Genomic DNA, 23,459 nt, shown 5'->3' with positions numbered 1-23,459 from the left:
GGCTATCTTAGACAGATGTGCTGTCTGGCTTCTCACAGAAGACATTAGCGAGTTTAATGGTTATTTAAGATAAAAATAAAACTGTCACTGTACAAGAGCAGAATAACACAAGTTGGAATCAAACAGATGAAAATGTGACAGCAGCTGAATGCAGCGCAACTTGCTCGTGGTTGACATTTCAGTCTAAATCTCATTTCGCTGCAAGCCACGACTCACATAACGACAATAAAATGTTAGGAACGTTTTCTGATCAGTTATAGCAGCATAACTAATATAAAGCGCAGTACATTAGGAGATTTATAGATTACACCTTTGGTTTCTTTGTGAGTGACAACAGTTTAAGTTAATGTCACAATTTCCCAGGACAGAAACTGAAAACTAAATCAGGATTTCTTTATAGTTGTGTTAAAAAAAGCAGTGCTTATCCATACTCTTTGGCTGATAACATTATATTTCCATACATCCCACATAGAGATTCTCTTTTAAATCAAAAAGCAGGCTTGACGAAAGCTCTTTCCAGAGAGCCAAATGAAGCCAGAGGTGAGCAACACCCTTTGGAAATGGCCTCAAGGCCCTCAGTTCTTCAACCTGACAGAAGACGAGCCATGTCAGGAGCTCCTGCTGGGCGCTCGGCTTGTAAATCAGTATACTCAGCTGCATGCTAAGCAGCCTTTGTTTGATAGGCTGCAAGTTAAATACTGGCTGTTTAAAAGCGAAACTCAGAACACAGATCCTGCATGGCTGTTGGTGAAAATGATGAAACAGCAATGTTGTTGTTGGTGAGTCATGAGAGCGAGAAAAAACAAATGTGTGGTTGATCTGATACGCACACCTTAAAATCTGCCTGCTGTGTATCCGTGTGCGGGGTGTCTGCGAGCACCGCTGGTGACATGCAGCTGCAACAATAACTACAAACATGCAAAAAGATGGAGCCTCTATCTCAAACCACATTTCTTGAAGCTACTCTAAATGAACTGCAGACTTGTGCCTCATGGGTGTAATTAGCCTAGCCCACAAAACTGATAGAAAGATATTGGAGAACAGAGACGCAACTACTCTGATACTTAACTGTGAAAAGTTTTTGTTTTTGTTTTTTAAGTTTTTTAAATGATAAAGAAGTCCTAATATGCAGGACCAACATTTTCTCTGTGAGTTGTATTAATGTTTCTGGATCAGGATAAAAGAAACTAAAGAGTGTCCGAAAATAACACAAGCGACCCCTTTAAATTATTTCTTAATGGCTTTAATCAAAAGGTAACTCATTAATGTGCAATGCTTAACAGAGGTCAGACAAGTCAACAGCAGCATGGGCTGTCCCAACACTCTGGCTGGGCTCACTTCCACCTCTTGGCTCAGGCTCAAAAGGTGTCAACCGACCACGTACACCAAACTCTTGTTGCAAATCATGCAAAGAATATTCACGGGGAAAATGAAAATATTACGCTGTTACTCACCAGCTCAGGCTTGCCCGCTTGATGTTATAAGTCCAACACAGTGGGAAAGCTGAATTACACAAAATAGAAAAGTTAAAAAAAAAATGCGGGGAGAAAAAACGCGACCCTTCTTCCGGCTCAATAAATTTTAAGAAGAGAGCAAGAAGAGTTAAAAAAAAATGCGACACAAACTTCCCCGGGTAGTGTAACTGAACACCTGAGTAGCTTCAGCGCGGAGCTGGCCCCAAAATGTGACACTCGTCACATGAAGGCTGGACGACGCGTCGTCAAATGTGTGAAACTTTTTACTTTGAAAGCTAATAAAGTCCTCGTCAAACAGAAAGTCGCAGCATCGCTTGAAAAAGTGAAAGAGTCCTGCCTTTCGGCGCTCTCCTGCGCTTCCAAACCCGCTTTTTTTGGAGTGTATGCGTGTGTGAGGAGGACCAGAGTCGGTCTGTCCGGCGGTTACCTGACTCCAGTCATTACCGTGAGGCCAGCCCTCCTCACAACAGCAGCTGCCGCCTCATGTTTCCTGGTATTGTCGCTCTGAGTGGCTGCAAAACCGACAAACAGCTTTCCTCAAAAGCAACAGGTTGAGATGCTTTCCTCTTTTATTTGACGAGGAGTGAGCTGTGACCTGCGGCTCTGGCTCTGATCCGTTACATTAACATAAGAGTAACGGCGAAAACTCCAGTTACTGTAGTATTTACTTTTCTATGTGTTTTCTATGTAGATATGTAGCTGCACTGCATTCAACCAAGTCTCAGTGCTTGTTTCCCGTAGGCGTGCAAGGCCAAGTCGTTTAAAAGGTAGGACTATCACGAAAGTCTAACCAGGGTATGGATAAAAATATAATTATCATTATTAGCATCCCTTTCAGTTTCAGTTTCATTGGTGGCAAATGCATGATTTTCTCTCTCTCACTTATGTGTGCAGAGGTGGATGCTATCTGATTTGAACCCGCTGTTAGATCTGCAATACATTTACCCAGTGGCAGCCCCATCTAACACAGCTAGCCCAGCTTCCTGTCTGTTTTCAAAGGAAAAGAAGCTTATTAAAAATAACCGAGCTCAGAGCAATTATAACACTTCAGAGGACTGCGCAGTAAAAGTGCAGCTAATTGCACGTAATTAGGTAGCCTATATATTGTGATTCAGCTTTATGATTATTTGTGATGCTGTTCAGCTCCTTTGTGTTATGCTGACAGGTGTTTATATTATTTTGACCAGTCTTTATATTAATCACACCTCTAGCTGTGAGCTAAGTGGGTGGTATATATTGGATTGCCCAATATGTAGCTGTAAAATTAATAGACTGTAACTGCTCAGGGCTGCATTAAGCTATGCGTGTATTTATTATTTATATAGGATGGGAGCCAGGGATTAGTTTATGGCGTGTGACCCGTGGGTCATCTGCCTAAATGCTCCTGAGTGTCGGATGTAAACAGGTGCCTGAAATCAACTAATTCAGCTGCATTCTGGTTGCTTGATGGAAACACAAGAGGCTGTGTGGAATATTAATAAGCAAATGAGACAAGGGTAATGTAGGAGTGGGTTGCACATTTATTTGGAATAGCTAATGTGTCATGTTCCTAACCTTTATTTTTATGTTTGCAATATTTTAAAAAGCAGGGGCAAAAGATACAAAGAAGAATTTCTTGTTGCCTTTGGTAGTAATCTTGTTAATTTTTGTGAGTTTATTAAAGCTTAACAAACTCTGCATCTACTTTTAAATTACTCTTCAAAGCTTACTTTAACCAAAAGTTGTTTTTAAATAAATATTACAGTAGTCTCTATTTTTTCTTTATCATCCATTTCTTCTTATTGTTAATTATTCATTACTTATCTTGCCTCTCATAGTCTTGCCACTGTCTGTCCAGGTTTTATGCCATGCTTTCATATATTGTTATTTTAACTGTGTTTACTTTTCTTTTTGAGTTTGGATTGTGATCTATTTTACTGCTTTCTGTACAGCACTTTGTAACCACACTATGTTTTGAACAGTGCCCCACAAACAAAGCTTCATTGCTACTGGTAATCATTCAGGCTCTTGTGCAGAAAAATGAATGTTGAGATGCAGATGAATAGTAGAGAATATAGATGCGTGTATTATGATATATCGCCTCATATCATGGAAAAATGGTGAAAAGCAGGCACGGTTATACCATTCTGAAGTCCTAATCTCAGACAGTGTAACATACCCCTTCATATATCAGCTTTCCAGATAACGAAGCTCAGTATGTCTCTGCACTATCGGCAAGCAGCTAGGCTGTCCTTGTGTCTATCAATGAGCCAAAACAACAGGCACCACAAGAAAGCCAAGGTCATCATATTCTTAAAAGCTCCATTAAGACTAATTTCGTTTAACCCCGAAAAGTCTAATGCACTATCATCTTTACAGTCACCAGATCTGTGTCATTTTGGACAGAATCAATTTCAAGGTGTACTGTTGGTGAGCTAAAGTTGTTTTCACATGTGCCCTGCAGCAGATCTTTCTAGACATTATTAAGAGGAGGTCCATGGGAAAATACTAATGTCTGACTCAGTGAGACTCACCATTAAGCAATCTTTAACCTGCCAGTTCCCTAGTACAAAATACATGTGAGTCCAATTGTGCAAAGTTGGGCCGATAGTGCCTTTAGTCCAGTAAATTTACAGCTACTGAGTAGTTGCCGGGCTCCTGTACTCCCATTGCTCACTGCAACCCAACGATGTATTCCCATTAGTGAGATAGTGGCTGACGCAGTCTAGCTCCGGCTCTTTGTTACATGTGAGAAAGGACAGCTTCAGACAGTGTCTTGACCTGATTCACATGACATTATCTATGGTTCACGTGTGAAAAAGTCTTAGGGCACTTTATATCAGTGATAAAATAATTTTATGAGTGACAGAAAGGACAGACCAAAGGCGCTATTCAGCTACTCTATAGACCCATGAAATAAAACTAGGCCAAGCTATTTTTATGTATCATTACAGCTTAGTCATATTTCATTTATACTACATATACTTCATCCTCATTTTCCCGCCATTAATTGCTTTTTTAATTTTCCCAAATGTAGGGTATGAACCCCTGACGTCCAAGCGTAACAAGTTCTTTAGAGATGTATTTTAGCCTCATGAATCACAGCTTAGCTGACCTGTGCTGTCTCTTCTTTATAATCCCATTTTGCTTAAAATCTGATTAATTCTTTATATCTGAAAGTCCCTACCATGGCAATTTGAAGTAAGAATGTCCTTGGCTGTGATCCCCCACAGTGATATTATATGAAATGAGCGCATCCACTGACTCGTCCTACTTCTGATTCCCCAAGACACAGTCTTCACACCACACCAGAGAGGGAGAGAGGGAGCATGCAGGCTAAAATCATATAGATAACAATACAGCAACTAGTCCTTTGTCTGTGTTTGTAGGGGAGGCATTTGGCAGGGTAGCAGCGTTTCTTTAACAATACTGCATGCACAGGCTTTTTGTACCTTTGTGTTCACGTGTAGAAGTACCAGCACGGCTCTTTGTTTGCCTGCATCTGTTTTAATAGCATAGTGCAGAAAAAGCGCCGTATTTGTCTACGCGCTTATGTACACACAATACAAATGTAAAGAGGAAGTGGGAATACTGGTTTCTAATGGGCGGTTTACTGACAGGGTTTTGTGGTTTTTAAGAGACAGAATTATCTCAGTGAGGTTCAGTCAGGTTGTTTGCCGTGTAGGTGTTCTCATACATAAACAGGTAAACAGATCCTTTCCACAGTCGTAGCAAACAGCAGGAAATAATACACTTGATTCATACATTTTTGGCAATCCAGCATCACACAAACAACTGACAGGATAAAGACCGGCTAGCTTCCATTTGACTGAGCAGGAGACTTGTGTTTTTACATGTACCCTGGTCATCAGATGCTCTGTATCTAGAAAACATCAGGGTTGCGGTTCATTGGTGAAAACACCTTATGTCTTCTAACAAACCAGTGTGAGCACAGTTGTTAAGGAAAACATTAACAGGGCAGATGCTTGTCAGCACAAAGGTATAACCTGGGGCTGAAAACAGTGCTGACATAAGATGCAACAGTAAAGGAGTAAATCTTTGGACTTCAGCTGGTGATTACAAAAAAGGTGTGTGTGTGTTTATGTATGTGTTTTCAGGCATTTAAGTAATGTTGAGCTTCACCTTTATTCACCATCACCTGTATTCAAACAGTCATGTGATCCACTTGTGATGTAAATGCTGATTAGGCTATCAGCATTAACATCACAAGTGGATCACATGACTGTTTTTACATTACTTTCATGCCTGAAAAGTCCTTTCTAGTGCAAACCTGTGACCTGTGAATCTTTAGATTTAGATTCTGCCACACTCTAATAAAACATTAGCTGCAATCTTAATAAAGATTTGTAAGGTCTATTGTAAACACAAAGTTGTAGTTCCTATAGATGGGGCTATAAGGAGTGTGTTCAAAATGACTTTAAAGATGATAAGTGTACTGCATGTGTTTCTGTTTGTGTGCATGTCCACTGCACTTGTGTGTATCAGTGTTTGCAGGCTACGCACGCCCACCTCTGTGTGCTTGCTCTATTTAAAGAGCTCTGCAGTGTCTTACCTTGCTTGTTTTGCCCTTGACTTTGTCAACTTTTTGTGCTTTTTCTGTTCTTAGAAAGCCTGATGCTATCTAAGTTATTTTATCAGACACACATCGCCCTATTAGACCAGACGGGCATATCTAAAAGTATCAGCTGTCATAGAAGAGATATTACAGAAAAATGTACACCTGCAGTGAAAAAGTGCAGCTCTCCTTTGGGAGGTTATAAAAGACAGATATTAATGTAGTCACAAAAAAAATACTGCAGTTCTAATGATGTCCTCGCAGGAAGCAGGTGCTGTGGTGACAGGAAATTTGTATCGGTGCACTTATCCACTTATCCTTATTTTTTTATTCAAATTTATTAGCTGTGCAGTTATTGATATGATTTTCTTTTATGTTTTTCATGCCCAACACTTTTTTGTTGCTTCTGAGAGCAGCGAGTTAGGCTAGTTACTAAAGTTTTTTTTCTGAGAGCTTTTTCATGTGTGTGTTTTACGAGTGGTGTCATTAAGACAAGGTCATTATTAAGTGGCACTTGTTGAATCTACATTGTGTTTGTGCTGTAAAGCGTACACGTTTCTGCGTATTCACATTTCTTTCCTTGATGTACCACTCAATGAATGTATTAAGTTACCATGGGAACCATGACATCTGTGACACCACGTGATATTATCTATGATTTTCAGAAAAAAAGAAACACACTTTACCACATGTGGTCCGTTGTCCCTCTCCAGCTGTGAATGATTCGTTTGAGTGCATTAGAAAGGTGGGTGGCTTCCCGTTAACAACAGAGATGTATTCAAAAAACTGTCTTAGCAATAGGGATGCCAAACACCTTTACTTATTCATTTATTCTCTTTAGATTTTATTCATCATAATGCTATAGTCTGAAGATGCAATTTGCTTTTACTGCCTCGCTTTTATAGATTTAAGAGGGATGCAGATGTGATAAACAACGTTGGTTTCAGCTCGCTATGTAAGGGTGGGGTTTTGGAAGTAGTGGGTGGAAATTTAAAAGGAAGAGGTTTGAAAAATGGATTGGTAATTTCAGATCAAAAGCTCTCTCAATCTCTCTGAGATTATGTTTTTGTTTTGCATGTGTGTGTGTGTGTGTGTGTGTGTGTGTGCCTGACAAGGAATAAAAACACGTACATATATCTATCAGTATTTTGTTTTGTTTGAGTGGGTTGGAGCCCCAGAGGAAGCCGACGTAGCCACAACAAAATCAGCAAATTCTATACAAAAACCCTTCCAGTCAACAAAACTAACCTTAGAACACAAATTTGTTACAGTGCATTTTAACAAGTTAGAAAAAGTTATGATTTGAGGTGTTTTTTTGTTGTTTGGTTTTGTATGTGCATGTGTGTGTTTGCTAGTATGATGGAAATATGAGATATCGGAGTTCCTTCTGTTTCAGCGCTCTGTGCGTCTGTGAATGCAACAGCAATTTATTTCTTTTCTTTGTCATTTTTTTTCTTTGCAGTCAATGTGAAGCCGCAGCTGTATGATGTACCAGTAGTCCGAATGCATCTTCAGTGGACGTCACGTCCTCTGTCAGTGTGAACAGCCAGCCAAGACAAGACACTACAGCATAAAGAAGTAAAGTACAAGCTCACACAATATAATCTGTGCAGGCTAAGAACTTTATAGTCCACTCACTGATGAATGTAATTGCGATGCCTATATGAGACAAATGTCTGTCCACACCACACCAAGTACAGACCTGTACAACAGTGCTGCCTGGTTATTTTACAGTGGTCCAACAGTTCAGCCACTGCAGCATGTCTAAATATTTACCAAAGATTACCAGCACATCAACATGTATATGCATGCGCGGCCACAGAAATGCACAAGGTTTTGTTTGAGCCCTAAGGGAGGCAGAATTTATTAAAAATTATGCAGTGTGCTCTTACATATACACAATAGCCCAGAAAGCTGCCCGTGAACTTTCACCTGAAGGCCCATGACCTACATTGAAGCGTGTGGGGGATGTATCCCACTTTTCCGCTTGACGATGCATCATTAACCTACTTCTGACTGTCCAAAGTCAAGTCCCTGCAGCTCACCTGAACCCACATTCCCGTTGAATTCAGAGACATGGGCACACACACACACGCGCACACATAAGAAATGGCACCATACTATTAGTTTATTTTTTTTCTCCATTGCTTTGGCTTTCCACTTTACCATAATTACACAACACACAATGGTACACTCGCTCTCACAGAGTGCATGATGTCTTCCTGTGTCACAGTGGTTTCCTAGGGTACTAAAGTGCACAGCATCTACCATTTTAGCCACTGTGTTGCTTGACACACATACAGTCCCTCCTTCTCTCTTTATCTAATGCTCTCTCTCTCTCTCTCTCTCTCTCTCTCTTGCTCTCTCTCTTGCTCTCTCTCTCTCTCTTATACACATTCTGGCTGCTTTCTACTCTCAGTCTCCACTCCTGCTTTCTCATTCTCTTGTTCCCTCTTCCAACTCTGTTTTTTCTTCTTCTCCTCTTTGCTTCTCCTCCTCCTCCTCTTCCTCTTCCACACACGCATGCAGATGCACACACACATTTTCTCTCTCTCCCTCTCCCTCTCCTCATATCCACCGGCAACTGAGCAGGCTCCCTCAACAAGCCCGTGGATCCCTTCACTTGACTAATTAGCCTTGAAGTGCTGTTGAAGATCATCATATTTAGCTTAGTGACCTAGCGGCAGAGTGCAGACAGATATAGACTTGGCTGGCTGGAGGCAGAGTGCCTGGCAGCGGGCAAGCTCTCTATCTCTCTCTTTTCACACTCACCGCCGAGGGCTTCTCAGTGGCGGAGCGGCGGAAGTGAGGGGCGTTTTGCTTTGAAAGAGACGAGAAGGGGAAAGGAGAAAGAAGCGGAGCTGAGACCACAACAAAACCTCAGAATGGAAGTCCGCTGCAGGAGCAAATCCTCCTAGAGACAGAAACTGTGAGGTGGCAGCCGTTACTTTGCAGCAGCACTGCTTCCAACAAACAGACATAGAAGGTGAGACTTTTTCAAACCAGTTACTGCCGTGGTTTTTTCTTCTGGTTCTTTTGGGAAACATTTTGTTCCTAAATTTGCATGAGTGTGGGTGTGTGTGCGTGCAAGAGAGAGCGAAAGGGAGAAAGTGTGAGTGCAGATGTGCATCAGTGTGACCCACATTGTTGAACCTGAGGAGCAGCACAGCAGGAATTCTCTGTAGGATGTCTCTCTCCCCTCTCTCTCCTTCTCTCTCCTCTTATCTCTCTTCTCCTCTCTTTCTCTCACACACACACACACAGACTCAGACTCGCACGCAGCTGTGTGACACCACTTGTTGGACTGGCATCCAAACTGACATGCTATGAATATTGAAATACTGGTCAGTTGTATGCGTGCACGCATTAGCCCGTGCACACATTTGCATGAATATCTGCCAGCGTAAATGTGTGAATGCACCTGTGCATGTAGAGATAGTGACTAACTCTTTTTGTGCTGTGCTACCAATGCAAGGCTTAAGGGTGAAAAAATCATTGTGAGCAACATGGACAGCAACACAGAAGACAATCAGACACAGCTGCCTTATGCCTGATTGCTTCTCACTGCTTTGGAAGATGGGAACATAAAAGAAGACCCAAATACAGTATTTACAGCCACAGCCCCCTGTGTGAGAATGTATGCATATACAATACACAGTCCTTTGATCTCCTGCCATAACCTAAACAATCTTGTCTTTCATGCTCTGAACCTTATAGTGGAATAGTGTTTTATTAATGAAGCAGACAGGTGGCCTTGAAATTAAAGAATCTAATACATTTATATGAACCACAGCACGAATACTTATGTCCGTTTCTTAGTTAAGCGTACATGTCTGAAGGAAATTCTTGAATATTATAAGAATTTTTGGTGATTAACAAATCTCATTCAGGTCTATAAATAGCGGGACATGATGTTAGATAAATGCAGAGGAACCACTGATTATTTAAGTTTGTGCACAATGTCACCTGAGGGTGATTTTTGCCCAAATTGGGATTTTTAATTGAGAAATCTTCCATGTTTAAAGTGACGAAAATATAATTTTTTCACTCCTTTCACAGCATAAGACGAACATATAAAAAAATAAGTTCTTTAAATCTTATCTTGTTGCTGCCTCAGAAGTCTGAAAAGCTTTGATAGCATATATGCATGAGCTTAAATTTTCTGCTAGGAAAAAAAAAGCTGTTGAAGATGAGAGAAGATCTAAATGAATTCCGGGTTGTCCGAGTATTACATCTTTAATTCTTTCTTTATTAATGCATATATTGTATCTCTTTCTAAAGCACTCTATGACAGTGTTTAACCGTCGTGCTCCCGTTCCTCATGCAAATGTGCACTTTGAATCGCCGTCACGAATAACAAGATGGTGTATTTTTAGTGTTTGTGTAAACAGGAATGAATCATTTACCTTGTTTTTACTCTTATTTTATTTTTAATCTGGCTTCTATCATTTTAGGATATGACTGATAGGCGCTCAAGTGCACAATGAATGCATGGACACACTCCAAACTTGTGAAGTGCCTTCCTTCTCCTCTCACCCGTAATGACCATTGATTGGGGAAAGGGCTGACAAGGCAGCAGAGACTCTCACTAAGCCATAAAGTCAGCAAGATAATTGTTGTCAAGGAGATCGGGGAGGGGGCTAAGCTCGATATCTGGGAGGAAAACCAATTGGTTTGCGAGTGAGTAAAATTATATTGAAGATTCCTGAAGCCTTTTGCTTTATGATTGATAATATCAGGATTTCACAGTTCTTGAAAAATGCATTTACTGTGTTAATCAGAGGATATATTGGAAAGCCTTTTGAGGCTCTCCTAAACTTGAAAGAGTAGTAGCTGACATTATTTAGCATGAGCGCAGTCATTTGCATGTCACAAACCCCTGAGCAACTCATAAGCTACTCTTCTTACTCTGACTTTTATCATCATCTTCCCCCCCCCTTACCACCTCTTCTCAGTTTGGGGATTGGATCTGTTTTTCTTCAGTGTGTACCTGTTATCCCTCAGTCACTATAATTTCCCATTGCTGAGTCTGCTGGCTTTCACCCCACCCGCTTTATTTCTGAAGAGTTTCCGAACGTCTGCATCAGGACTTTGTCTCGCTCTTATCTCTTACTGTCAGGCTTTTGTTTTTGATCATCGCTCCTCTGTTTCCACTCTACTTCTCCTCCTTTCAACCTCATTTCCCCTCCAATTCTTTTGATTGCCTACCCATACTGGTTTGTGTGCGTGTGTGTACCTGTGTGCATTTTTGATGTGTCATGCAGAGTGTCTTTACAGGCATCCTGACGATTTGGTGAGTGAGCTGGTGTGGATGTATACAACTGTGGTTGTGTGTTTGCTTTGGAATAATCTTTTTGTATTCTTACTGATGTTAGATAATAAATGGTTTCCCTCTTTGTGCTGAGACATGATTATCTACGAAAATGTGAAGCACAGGGGTTATCAGCTGTTTCAAAGGGGCCAATTTATTAATGGATGGATGGCACATTGTGAGCATCAGGCAAAAAGTGTCCTCATTATAGTTAATGATCTTAAGTAGTACAACACTTGGTGCCTCTATTGTTCACCGTGAAGATTTAGTCCCAGAAAAGCGTTACCACGTCTTTAAAGAAACACATCACCGAGCTGATGAAGTGATAGCGAGTGAAGCTTTCTCTTATGGTAGGAGAAGCGGTGCTCTCACAAGATGAGTTGTGAGAAAACCTTTCCTCAATTATATTTTGGAATTTTCAGGTCCATTTTTTTCATTATTAAATAAAGAAGAATATACTTTAAAAAATCCCCCCTAAAAACTCACCATGGGAAATGTCGGGGGGTTTGTGTTTTAGGTCAAATGAAAAATTACTAGTCTGGAGAAGGAGACAAGGAGATGATTGGTGATTGTTTTCCAGTTTGTAATCAAGATTATTCAAAACTGCATGAAAATTTTAGAAGAGGCGGGGCTGGGATCGACAACAAAGTGATTTCTGGAGTTGATTAATGATTTATTATCTTTACAAGACAGGGCAGCTTATATATTTTCATGTGATGTATATTTTCTCAAATAAATATCATAATTAAATAAGAGAAATTAGAAGGCACTTTCTTGTATGTCTTCAAGAAAACATCATACTCTTATCACAGTCCAAATATCCTTCTGGACCCAGGGTCTCAATTCATGCATGGTGCAGAGGGCATTTTCAGCCTTGACTGTAAGCAGTCAAGACTCAGACTACTCTTGTTGCAGAAGAAGATGTGTGTAAAAAAAATACTTTGACTTGGTAAAGGTAGGTTCAATCTACTTTATATACCACAGAGTTAATCCACAATTTTATATCTTAATTTCTTAGTTATATATTCTACAAAAGAAGTACTCATTTTTATATAAGTAAGTGTCCACCTATCCATTTTTTATCTGTTTATCCAATTCAGGGTTGCATGGGGGCAACAACCTGGGAGCCTATCCCAGGGTGAGAGGCAGGGTGCAACTTGAGTAGGTCACCCGTCTATCACAAGGCTAACACATAACCATTCCCACTCACGTTTACATCCATGGCCAAGTTAGAAACACCTGTTAACCTAACCACATGCATGTCTTTAGACCGTGGCAGCGGCCAGAGATAACCCACAGAGACATGGGGCGAACACAGAAACTCCACACAGAAATCCCCAGACTGGATTTGATCTTTCTCACTGTGAGATGACAGTTTAATCACCACACTAGTAAATGAAGGAAATTTAAAAGCAACTAAACATCCTATCTCTCAGAACTATAAAGCAGCATAAAATGAAAATCAATAGATCATGCAAATACACCACTGTATAAAAGTCTTGTGCCGCTTGTCATTTGTTTATATTTTGCCAGGAAAATAGAAAATGGTGCATTTATTCAAATGTAGAAATATAAATGAAATACAGTAAATGGTACAAAACAGAGTTTCTACAATTCTAATGAGCTTGAAAGTCAATATTTAATATGAATACAGCCTGAACTGTCTTAAACAAGCTTTCCCTGAGACTATTTAAAGAAATAAGAAGGAAGTTCTTGAGGCTTCTTTAAGGACATTCAAAGCTCTTCTTTGGATGCTGGCTGCCTTTTGTTCTGCTCTCTGTCAAGGCGATCCCACGCTGATTCAATAATGTTGAGGTCCGGGCTCTGGGGAGACCAGTCCATGACTGATAGTGTTCCAGTGTGTGGTTTTCTATCCAGTATGTGTTCGGGATCATTGACATGCTGAAAGATGATGTCAAGCAGGCACTTTTCAGATGGTATTTCATGGTAGATCACAATCTGACAGTACTTTCTTCAATTTTGACAAGACCAACACCACTGGCTTAAATGCAGCCCCTAACCTTAACAAAGTCTCCACCATGTTTTGCTGATGGCGATAGACAGTCACTGCTGTATCTTTCTCCTAACCTCCTCCATACAACAATGATTTAAAACAACAAGTTTAAATTTGGATCCATCACTTCATAGGATGCCACTGATTTTCAGTCCAGTTTGTGTTTAATTTGGCATCAGCCATTCTCCCTGTTTCACTTTCTTAAGAATGGCTTCTTGACAGCCACCTCGCCACTAAGACCTTTTCTGATGATATGCCAGGCTTTCAGCTAATAGCTATTTCAGAATCACCTTGTTGGTGCAAAAATACTGTTTATGCCTGTGTTATCACAGGTATTTTTGTAGAATCAATTAAAGAAACTATTTTTTTTTTGCAAAGAAACATAATAAAGTGTCTAACAGTAAAATGTACATTTGTTTCTTTGCAAAGTTGTCTGTTATCTGTAGACACAACACAGGTTCATATTCTGAGTTAGGTGCCTTTTTAAAGCTTGAAGGTGAGTGTAAGTAGCTTAGCAAAAAAGGGTCAGTTACAAAGTTATAAAATGCACGAGAACTATTGTTATTAGAAGTAAAGTAAAGAGAAATGAGGGGTAGCTCAAAAGGTTTGCACAACACTGGATCTGAACTGAACTTCAGCAGCATGCAGTACTTTTTTAATGTATTTTGCTGTGTTTGAACATTGCTTTATTGTAAAGTTTATTGCAGTCTGATTATTCTGCATTCTCTGAACAAAAACAGCATAAAATGATTTTTTTAGCATGCTGACCTCTTTCTCTATGAGTAAGGCCTTACAGAGGTTTTTCTCCAGCATATTTTAAAACAATATATTTGAAACCATCAAAGGATGTAGTGATACATAAAAAACTGTACAACAATCCTCTATACAGTCTTTTCCTCAACAGTCCACTCTATGATTGGCACTATGTTAACTACCGCTTACAGACTTTTATCGCCCAGAACTATTTAGTGACTCATTTTAGTTACAAAGTTGAAAAAAGTGACCAAACTGAAGTGTCAGTCTCTTTGATGGGTTTCTTTTGTGCAAATACAACATTTCAAACCAATTATTAACCACTGCCAAAGCTTAATATTGACTCTGACTCTGTCCAAAATTTCCTCAATACACGTGAGACAACGTGAGGTCAGTGTGTATACAAATAGTCAGTGTAAGCCAAACATTCAGGCTTCAAACTGCTCTAAACACTCAGTTTCAGATCATTTTCTCTACTCTTGGTTCTGTATGATGACAGTGAGAGGCAATATTGCCACAGTGCTCAGAGCCACAGTCCTGGCTATAGAGCACTGGACCCCCACCTACCTGCTGTTCAAACCTATTTGTTTGCAGGGGGCAGCCAGTCAGTGGAAAGCAGTGAGGTGAGGAGCTAAAGCAGCTTCTTTCAGACAGTGGATGAAGCGAGTAGCCGCACAAAGGCTCAGTATAAGGATTAGTTCAACACCATAAATCCAGTAGACTGAAGCTTTACAGAGACTTTTTCTTTTCCCCAACAGATGATGGACAGTCGCCTGTCAGCACAGGAGAGGACGATGAGGAACCTTCCTGAAGACAGAGGCTTTCAGAAAACCAGCACCTACATTGTGCCCTGCTTCCTCTTTGTGGAGGTGAGTGTGACTGTTAAGGCACGTTTTCTTCAACATTTCAGCACTTTGGTCTCCTGCTGTGCTCATCAGGCTTAACTCACAACAGGCCATTTCAGCTTGATTTGGCCTGAACATCATTTGGAAGCTATAACTGAAAGAAATCTACAGCAATCTAAAGTCTCCGAGGTTTAATGTGTTTTATGCTGTGGAACAAAATGATGTGCTGTGTACCAAGCGCAGTAGAAATAAAAAAAAAATGTAAAAAAAAGGTCAGCTGTGTATTTAGGTCTTGTTGGAGATTTTAGAAACCTCTGGAAGCTGGAGTCACACAGAGCAAACGGATGGAGACATAAAAGCACATTTTACAGACGTCTGCTGGTGGATGTTCTCTTCGCTTGCTATTCCCTCACCCCTGCATCGCTTTCTTCAATCTCTTCCTGTGTTTCTCATGGTGGATTAAGAGCAAAATGTGTCCCTTGGGAAAAATGCATGAATTGGCTGAACCACTTTTCAATTCAGTGACTCTCGAAAGAAGTGATTGATTTTGATTAAACTGTCACAAATGGATAATTACCCCCTCGTCCATGAGTCCGTTTAGTGATAACATTCAGCACGATGGTGAAGGGATCTGTCACAAAGACCTTTTCCCTCATATGTTTCTACTCTTCCCACAACTCTTCTTCTTTCCCTGTAATCCCTAAATGACCCGGTGAAGCGCTCATGGATCAAGCTGCATTTCCTAATTAATTGGCCTGATTAAGAACGGAAACCCAATTAGCCTGTGCTACTGTTAACATGCTCCAAGCCTGAGGATTCTCAGACTTACAGCAGAAATAGCAAAATATGCTAAATTAGCACTTTTTAGCATTAAAATAAGGGTCTTTGCATTTAAATTCAGCCTAAAAATATAATTTCTTACTCTTACATGAGATCAAATATTAATGTTTAAGGTTGATGAAAGCTGTTTAGTCAAATAGTGCCATAGAGAGCTGACTAGAAATTGAGGTTTTCCAATTGACAATAGAGCCTCCAGTACGGCCCTGTATCCTAAAAATGATATTCCTAAACAAGTAATGTGCATTTTTAAATTGAGGAAAGCATTTTTTTGTGTGTGCGTGTGTGTCACCAACATATCTTTGATCTTTGTGTTCTTGCTTTCATAGTGTCTCTCCTTTTAAGGAAGCTAACACGAAATTGGGACAGTGTCGGGAAAATCAGGCCCAGACATTGTCCACAGGTTCCCTCTCTCATATGCATCACACAGTAGGCGCTTCGCTGTGTCAGATGTGCTCTCACTACTGGAAATACTCAATTTGGATTTGGCAAGGGGTAGCGCCTGGAGCAAAAGCAAAAGCTGTTTAATGTCTGATCCAACTGATGGCTACTTACATACAGCTTTTTGTGCCTAAACGTAATCAAACGGCGAGCGAAAATGAAAGTAAACAGCAAATTAAAACAGACTTAAGTTAAAGACACTAAAGTAAGTGAAATAATGACAGTCCCTTTAAATGAACCCTAGTCTCACGGATTATGTTGCCACCATTCTGCTTAACCGCCCCCTCATGCAGTCTTTATTGATCTTTTAAATTATAAGGTGTTTTGCCGGAGAGAAAATTGGTTTCTCTTGAAACATCACTGAGAAAGCAGTTTAGTTATATGGGAACGTATTTTTATTTTTATTTTTTTGGAGACTGCTTGGCTGTTCAGTCAAGCAAAGAGCTGATGATGTATACGGCCATTTTTCTGAATTACCAACTGAGACAAACTTAAACTATCACTAATGTTGTGAAAAGCTGGTCTCTTTATGGTATCCATCCATCCATCCATCCAACCATCCTTTTTCTTCCAGTTAGCCAGCTGTCATTGGTTGAGAGGTGGGGTATACCTTAAACAGGTCGCCAGTCTATTTCAGGGCTGTGGATTTGTAGTTTTAAAAAAAATTAAGTTCAAGCTGACTCTTTCTTTTCTACACGACCCAACCTCTTCACCTGAATCTCCAAAAGGATTTTCCTCAGCCTTGTGTTTCTTCTCTCTCTATGTTCCAAAACACAACAACCTGTTGAGATGTGACTATAACTTTTTTTTTATCTGGTCTTTGTACCTCAGCCAACACACGGAGCCTGCACTGTTTCCACGCACACACCTCAGTTACCTCTGCATCTCTTTATAGCTCAAATATCTCGCGATCGCTGCAGGTTTACACGCGGCCTTAAGCTTGCTTTTATTTTTCATTCATTGCGCTTTAGCATTCGCTCATTCTCGGGATCCTCCTGAGGACATGTTATAATGATTTTCCGCCTTTTTTAAATTTTTATATCGTGCGTTTGTAATATCTCTAGGCTTGAATCTGTCACAGGTGCTCTTCACCTCCTTCTATATTCTCTTTGATGGCCTCCTGAGTACTGCCCAGCCATTCTTTACCTCTCTGCATCACTCCTATTCAGCACTCAGTCCCTCGAGTAATTACTGTACATTGTTTGTACCATAGATCTCTCCATTATTCCCCTTTGATTGTAAAGCTTCAAGTCTCCTCCTCCCACTCAAAAGCCTGTCTGCTATCACAAAGTCTCTATTCTCCTCATTTTTCACCAACACTCTGTCCGTGTTTTCCCGTGAGTCTCCATCGTTTCTTGGTATTTCTTTGTGTCGCTCCTCTTGGTTTTGTTCGTTTGCTCCTCCTCAGGATAGATTTTGTCCTCGGTAGACCTTGTCCCCAACCTTACCTCATATCAGAATGGAGACAGGAGGGCATTACGTACCAGGGGGTGAGCACTTCTTCCCATTTTTGCCACCTTATTACCCCATTTCTGAGGATTCCTCTTTTTTTCAGCTCAGAGATGGATCTGGAGATGGAGATTTGGTCTGACTTTAATGACTGTATATGCACCTGAATGAATCTGCGTGCATTACAGTAGTTTAATAAAGAGCGTTTTAAAATTAAATTCCCCCCTCTGCTGCATTCAGACTAAAGCAGCTTGCTGTAGCATAGCTCCCCCCGGAGGGCACACTCTCCTTTGTTGTTACATTAGCATCTCATTACCCATTTCTTTTCAATCCAAACGCCCAGTCTTATTTCCCTTCCACTCTTGTGATCGTGTTGCCGATTCCCTCTCTCATTTCACCGTTTTCCCCCACAATCTAACTGTCTGTCTATCACTGTCTGCCGCTCTATCTCATTTATTCCTTCCTTATAATTTTATTTATGACGATGGCCCTTTTCCTCTTACTCAGTCAGTCTCTCTGTCAGTTCGTCACTCCTTTTTTGGTTTTTTTAAAGGCCTGTCTACCACATCTCACCGCACTTGTCTGTATTTCTCTTCCCCTGTGATCGTGCTTGTGTCGCCCCCCCTTTAGTGATTGTTTTTTCCCTCTCTCTCTCCCTCTGCTTGATTAAAATGTGAGAACTGGCCCTATCACTTTCCTGTTAAAACAAGAAAGCGTTTACACCATTTTCCTTTAAACTGCATGTGATGAAAACAACATAATGGACAGCAGATTAGTCGTCCTCACTCGCCGCTCTATCTCTCCGTCCTTGCTGCTCTCTTTTGTTTTTGCTTCATGCTGCTTCTGCAGCTGTGAAGCCACACAAGAGGCTGGTCTGGGGCCTAACAGAGGCACGGCTTCAAAGGATCCTCTTTAAAAAGTCATTTTGATACGACTGGCTCCTGACTTGCTTTAGACACTGGTGGGTGGGAGGAGGGCTGTTCTTTGGTGTGATCTAGGCCAGGCGGGCCTACTGTGAAAATCTGTACTGAAGTCGAGTTACATAGTATCGAAGTGGGAGTGACTACAAATTGACTGTTCTCACTGCAGCCGTCAAATAGTAGTGTTGTATCAGCTGCAACAATAGTAAAATATGATAATTATTACTGTCAACTGTTAATGTGCTGTGGTTATTAATTCGTGGCACACAGCTCGTGAAGCGTGTGCGCAGGCTTTCCAGCTTTACTTTTCGGCCAGCTCGGGCTCGCTAAGCTTCCTCCTCTTCGCTCCTTCCTCACGCCTCGTTGGCTGCATCCTCCTGTGGCATAGCAAGTTCTGTAAAATAAACAGACTGCTCAGCATCAGACCACATAATATTTCAGGTCTGCAGCTTATGCTGTCTGATGATACTCTGAGGTGTTAGTTCATGTCAGCTTGCAGCTCTCATAGCTGAGCTTTTCTGTAGATACCCCAGTATGTGCTCGCATAGTAATTTTTTAATAGTCAGTAATAGATTCACTGGCCATCTAGTTATATACATCTTACTTGCACCCGGTTGAACCTCTATTGCTTTCAAATTTGCCTTAATTCTTCATGGAATAGATTCAACAAGGTGTTGGAAATATCCATCAGAGACATTGGTCCATGTCGACATGACAGCGTCATAGCTGGCTACACACCCACGATGATCTCCTGTTCTACCATATCCCAAGGTCTTCTGTTTGATTGAGATCTGGCGACTGTGGAGGTCTTTTGAGTACAGGGAAATTATTGTTGTGTTCAAGAAACCAGTTTGAGAAGCTCAGTCCATCAGTACATGGACATAGTTTGATGTGTAAGAAAAACTATCCCCCACACCATTACACCATCACCATCCTGAACCACTGATACAAGACATGTTTTAATGTGGTTTACATCAAATTCTGACCCAACGATTTAAATGTTCCAGCAGAAATTTGGTCTGGACAAGGCAACATTTTTCCGGCTTTCTATTGTCCAATTTTGGTGACCTCATGTGAATTGTAGCCTCAGCTCATAGGAGTGACATGCGGTGTGGTCTTCTGCTGCTGTAGCCCATCTCCTTCGAGGTTTGACATTCTGTGTTGATTCTCTTCTGGACGCCGTGTTTGTAACGAGTTACCGTTGCCTTCTTGTCAACTCAAAGGAGTCTGCTAATTCTCCTCTGGCATAATCAAAGCATCTGTGCCCAGAGAACTGATTTCTCTTTTTTGGACCATTCTCATTAAACCACAAATTCAAAGTCAAATTTAAAGTAGTCAGTGAGGCTATTTATTAAAAGTTTTAATAAATAGGTGCATTTATATGCAACTGTACTAATTTACATCCTTAATCCTAAAACATACTGAGGATATCTGGCAAGTCACAAATTTCTTGATATTGAAAGTTCAAAACATTCACAGGCGCCTTTGCTTTTTCTTTCTAGTGAAACAGTTTTCACTTGTAGCATCCAAAGCAAGACAAAAGTTTTAATATTTAGGCTCTTGGTTGGTTAAACGCTGCTGTTTTTACGCATCAGTTTGTTTACATGCATTGGGGAGTGTTCGTGCATATGTAAAAAAGTTGTGCAAAGCCTTTTTGTGTCTCAGAGGGAGCTGCGTGAAATGACTTGTCTGAAGCGATGTCACTGAGCCGGTTGTTATTTGAGTGCGACAAGAATGAAAAATTTAAATCTCTGATTCTGCTGCATCTGTTTTGATCCTTTGTCCATCTGTGACAGTGTTACAATGCGGTGCTAAAACAGTGGAGTGCTCGCCTAATCATAATTTAGATCTCTGAAAAAGACTAGCTCCTTCTGATATTTTCAGTATTCAGAAAAATAGAGACGCTGAACTCATTCCAAAAAGATGGTTTCATCCCTTTTAGAAAAACAGAGCATAAATATCACCATCATTTCTGGGGGCAGTACTGATCCTGACAAATACAGAGCAAACTTCTCTTTTGTTTCATCCATGTTGTTGGATTCAGCCCTGGCATCAGTTTGCTTGTTAATATGTTATGTTACTCAGGACAGACACAAATCTAGCATCTTTTTACCATTTCAGTTTTTAAAAACAAATTCTCTAGCCTAGCCTAGTTTGCTTTAATAAACAGTGTTGCTAATACATCAGACCGACACTTGCCTCCACCAAAGCCTTCTCCTTACATGCGCTCACTTCATCCACAGTCCCTGCTGGGTATGACATCATCTCAGTACATCTTCTACCTTCAGGCAATGTGCTTGATATATCTTTTGCTTTTTTGTAAATATTTCTTTTTGGTTCATTTGTGCTAGGAAGAAGAAACACAATATTTTCTCAGATACAAAGTAATAAACATGACTAGGCTACTTGTTGCCTGCTTCATTTTTAGTCTCTATTGCAGCAGCTTTGCATGATTCCCAGTTCAAAACAGCTAAAGTGGCTTGCCTGAAACAAGCCACTTTAGCTTCTCTTCTTTTAAGGCTTCCATTAATGATAGGTTGATCATTGGCTGATGGAAGGCAACCTTTCTTTAAAGAGTTATTGTCTGACTCAGACTGAATGCAATCGCTCTGAGATTGGGAAAGGTTGGCAAATAATTGCCTTCTAATTTATAAATGCAGACAGATTGCCCACCCTTTGCAACTGATCTAATCCAGTCTGCGCCAGTGAGTGCAAATCATCTGTGACGTGCATCTGCGTAAAAGGGGACCTGACTCAATTTGTTGCCAGCTGGTTTTCCTCCTATGTCAAACCACTATGTCATTTTGCAGTTAAACTATTTGTGGAGGAATTTCTCCACAAATAGAAGTTTTCAGCTATGTGAGGTTCTGTCTGACTCTCTTTGTGTATGTAGACGGAAACAGATTTGGAACAGACAGCAACAAATTTGCAATTTTTAACCATTTCTCATAGTTATTCACTGTATTTCACAAACAGATTGCAAGTAATTGCCATCTTGACCCATTTTAATTGGAAACTGACAGCAGACTGACTCCGTGTTATCGCTGTCATCACCAAAGCTGCTTTGTAGACCGCATTTCAAAGGTAACAATATTGCCAGATCACAAGTCACAATTATTTTGATCCAACCACTGTTTTCCTTATGACTGTAGAATAACCCGATTTTCTTCTGATTGGTTGGTTTATGAGTCAGAGCTGTGTGCTCGAGATGACCATCTCATCCATTGCTGTCAGTTTATATATGACAGAAATTAAGAAAAAGCATAAAGTGTCCCCATTACCTGTTCCATTAGTGTTCCTTTTCATACGTGCTTTTAGTCCAGCTTTACTTAAATTAAAACGCTCCAGTAGATTAAACGTTATTGCTAAAGTACTGTACATCCCCGTAAGTCGTTTTGTAATAGTGCTAATGATTGCCATTAACTTCTTTTTAACTTTGTTATGATCCATTTATTCACAATCAACATTTCCTCATGCCACAAAGGAAAGATAAGAAAAAAATTAATTCAGTTTCGTAACATCCCTGAGCACATTAACTTTACACTAGAGCGTCATACTTTCCTGGTAATTTTTGGGTGCCTGCACAGATTCATTTTTCTACGTCCCCTCCCTCCTCAAGACACACACATACTCCCATGAAGACACTGTAACAGTTCATTGGCACATCATTCTCTCCCTAGTTTTCTCCTCATTATCTCTCTGACTCCATGAATAGCACCTGCCCGCCTGTCTGCTGCTCTGGGATTTCTCAATATTCTGGGTGGATGTTTGAAACACTTGTTAGCTGTGCTGCTTCCCACCTTTTATCCCTTTAGGGAGGGAGGAAGAAAGGGATGGGAGGAATAGAGATCCTGTACTGTATGGATATCTCAGTATACTGTAGGTCCCTGTCATCTGCAGGTAATCAGTAGAGTAGCTAAATATCTGCAGCAGCATCAGAGCTAACTGTTTTAGAAATAGAACAACAAGATGCTGGAAAAAGACTTTCAATAAAATCTGTGTCTAAGATATAATCTTTAAACTCTTCCTTCTATTCTGAGCTACACGTCATTACAGGAGTCAGATATAGAGGTTGGCTCTCAGTGCTGGTTATCCTACATGTAGCTCTAAATAAGGTCAGCTTAATTCCTAAATTGTACACCCTTTTTCCAGAACACATTAAAATCAAGTTAGATTTAAATTATTCTGCAAAAGTGCTGTTTTTTAAAGGCTGAAATTCTAATAGAAAAGGGGGATGCATGTCAACTAACTGTTTATTTTTAAAAAAGCAAATACATGTGTATATTCATAAGCAAGATAGCGTTGGCATAAAAACCTTTAACTGCACTGTAGGCTTTTATTCTGGCGGCGTGTTTGTGCGAGTGAGCCTCTTCCTTTTATTCCTCCCTGTTTGTAAGATGCGGGGGCATGTGTGCTTGAGGACTGGGGATTTTATAGAATTATGTGATTGTTCTTTGGTGTGTAGCAGTGAACATTTAAATGCACTATTCATGGATATGTAGTCCACCGGCACGAGGAAGCTCTAAATGCATTTGTTTGCTATGGGGAGAGAAAGAGAGAGAGAGCGAGACAGAGAGCTGAAAGAAAAAAAAAGGGGTGAGGGAGCCAGTGAGAGACTGTGGACACAGAGAGACAAAGATATTCTGACAGTGAGGATGATTGAGAGACATAAAAGGAAATGCAGCGAGAAGGGGAGACACAGAAAGCGTGGGTTTGAAAATTATTGAGGAAAGATGTTTTTGACAGATAACGGGAAAAGGGGGGGAGGGAAGGATGGGTGATTTTAAGATAAATAAACCCATCAGAGAAACAAAAGCACTGGGAGAAAAGAGAGAGAGAGAGAGAGAGACGGGGAAAAG

At 40.5% G+C, this 23,459-nt stretch overlaps 2 protein-coding genes across 10 annotated transcripts in view; one reads left to right on the top strand and one right to left on the bottom strand.

Annotated features, from left to right (window-relative positions):
* palm3 (paralemmin 3) overlaps positions 1-1,924 on the bottom strand; it is a 33,625-nt gene extending 31,701 nt beyond the window's left edge. For 4 of the 5 annotated variants that reach the window (XM_013272975.2, XM_005469929.2, XM_005469931.2 and 1 more), the window contains exon 1: positions 1,455-1,896. The gene's annotated coding sequence lies outside the window, so the exon portion shown is untranslated. The other variant, XM_005469930.3, reaches the window with a different exon arrangement.
* Positions 1,925-2,011: 87 nt separating this feature from the next.
* The window catches only part of LOC100691640 (phospholipid phosphatase-related protein type 5), a 63,556-nt gene continuing 42,108 nt past the window's right edge, over positions 2,012-23,459 (top strand). Inside the window, exons 1-4 of one of the 5 annotated variants that reach the window (XM_025907786.1) lie at positions 2,012-2,242; positions 6,696-6,775; positions 7,493-7,608; positions 14,867-14,977. In XM_025907786.1, coding sequence (XP_025763571.1) covers positions 14,867-14,977 — 111 coding nt within the window. In that variant the 5' untranslated portion in view covers positions 2,012-2,242; positions 6,696-6,775; positions 7,493-7,608. Of the gene's footprint in view, positions 2,243-6,695; positions 6,776-7,492; positions 7,609-8,520; positions 9,017-14,566; positions 14,732-14,866; positions 14,978-23,459 lie in introns of those variants that run through there. The other 4 variants (XM_003447936.4, XM_019359792.2, XM_019359790.2 and 1 more) reach the window with 4 other exon arrangements.

Source organism: Oreochromis niloticus, linkage group LG6 (genome assembly GCF_001858045.2).
Source record: "Oreochromis niloticus isolate F11D_XX linkage group LG6, O_niloticus_UMD_NMBU, whole genome shotgun sequence".
In the NCBI taxonomy this organism is placed as follows: Eukaryota; Metazoa; Chordata; class Actinopteri; order Cichliformes; family Cichlidae; genus Oreochromis; species Oreochromis niloticus.
This window is presented reverse-complemented; position numbering and strand designations above follow the sequence as displayed.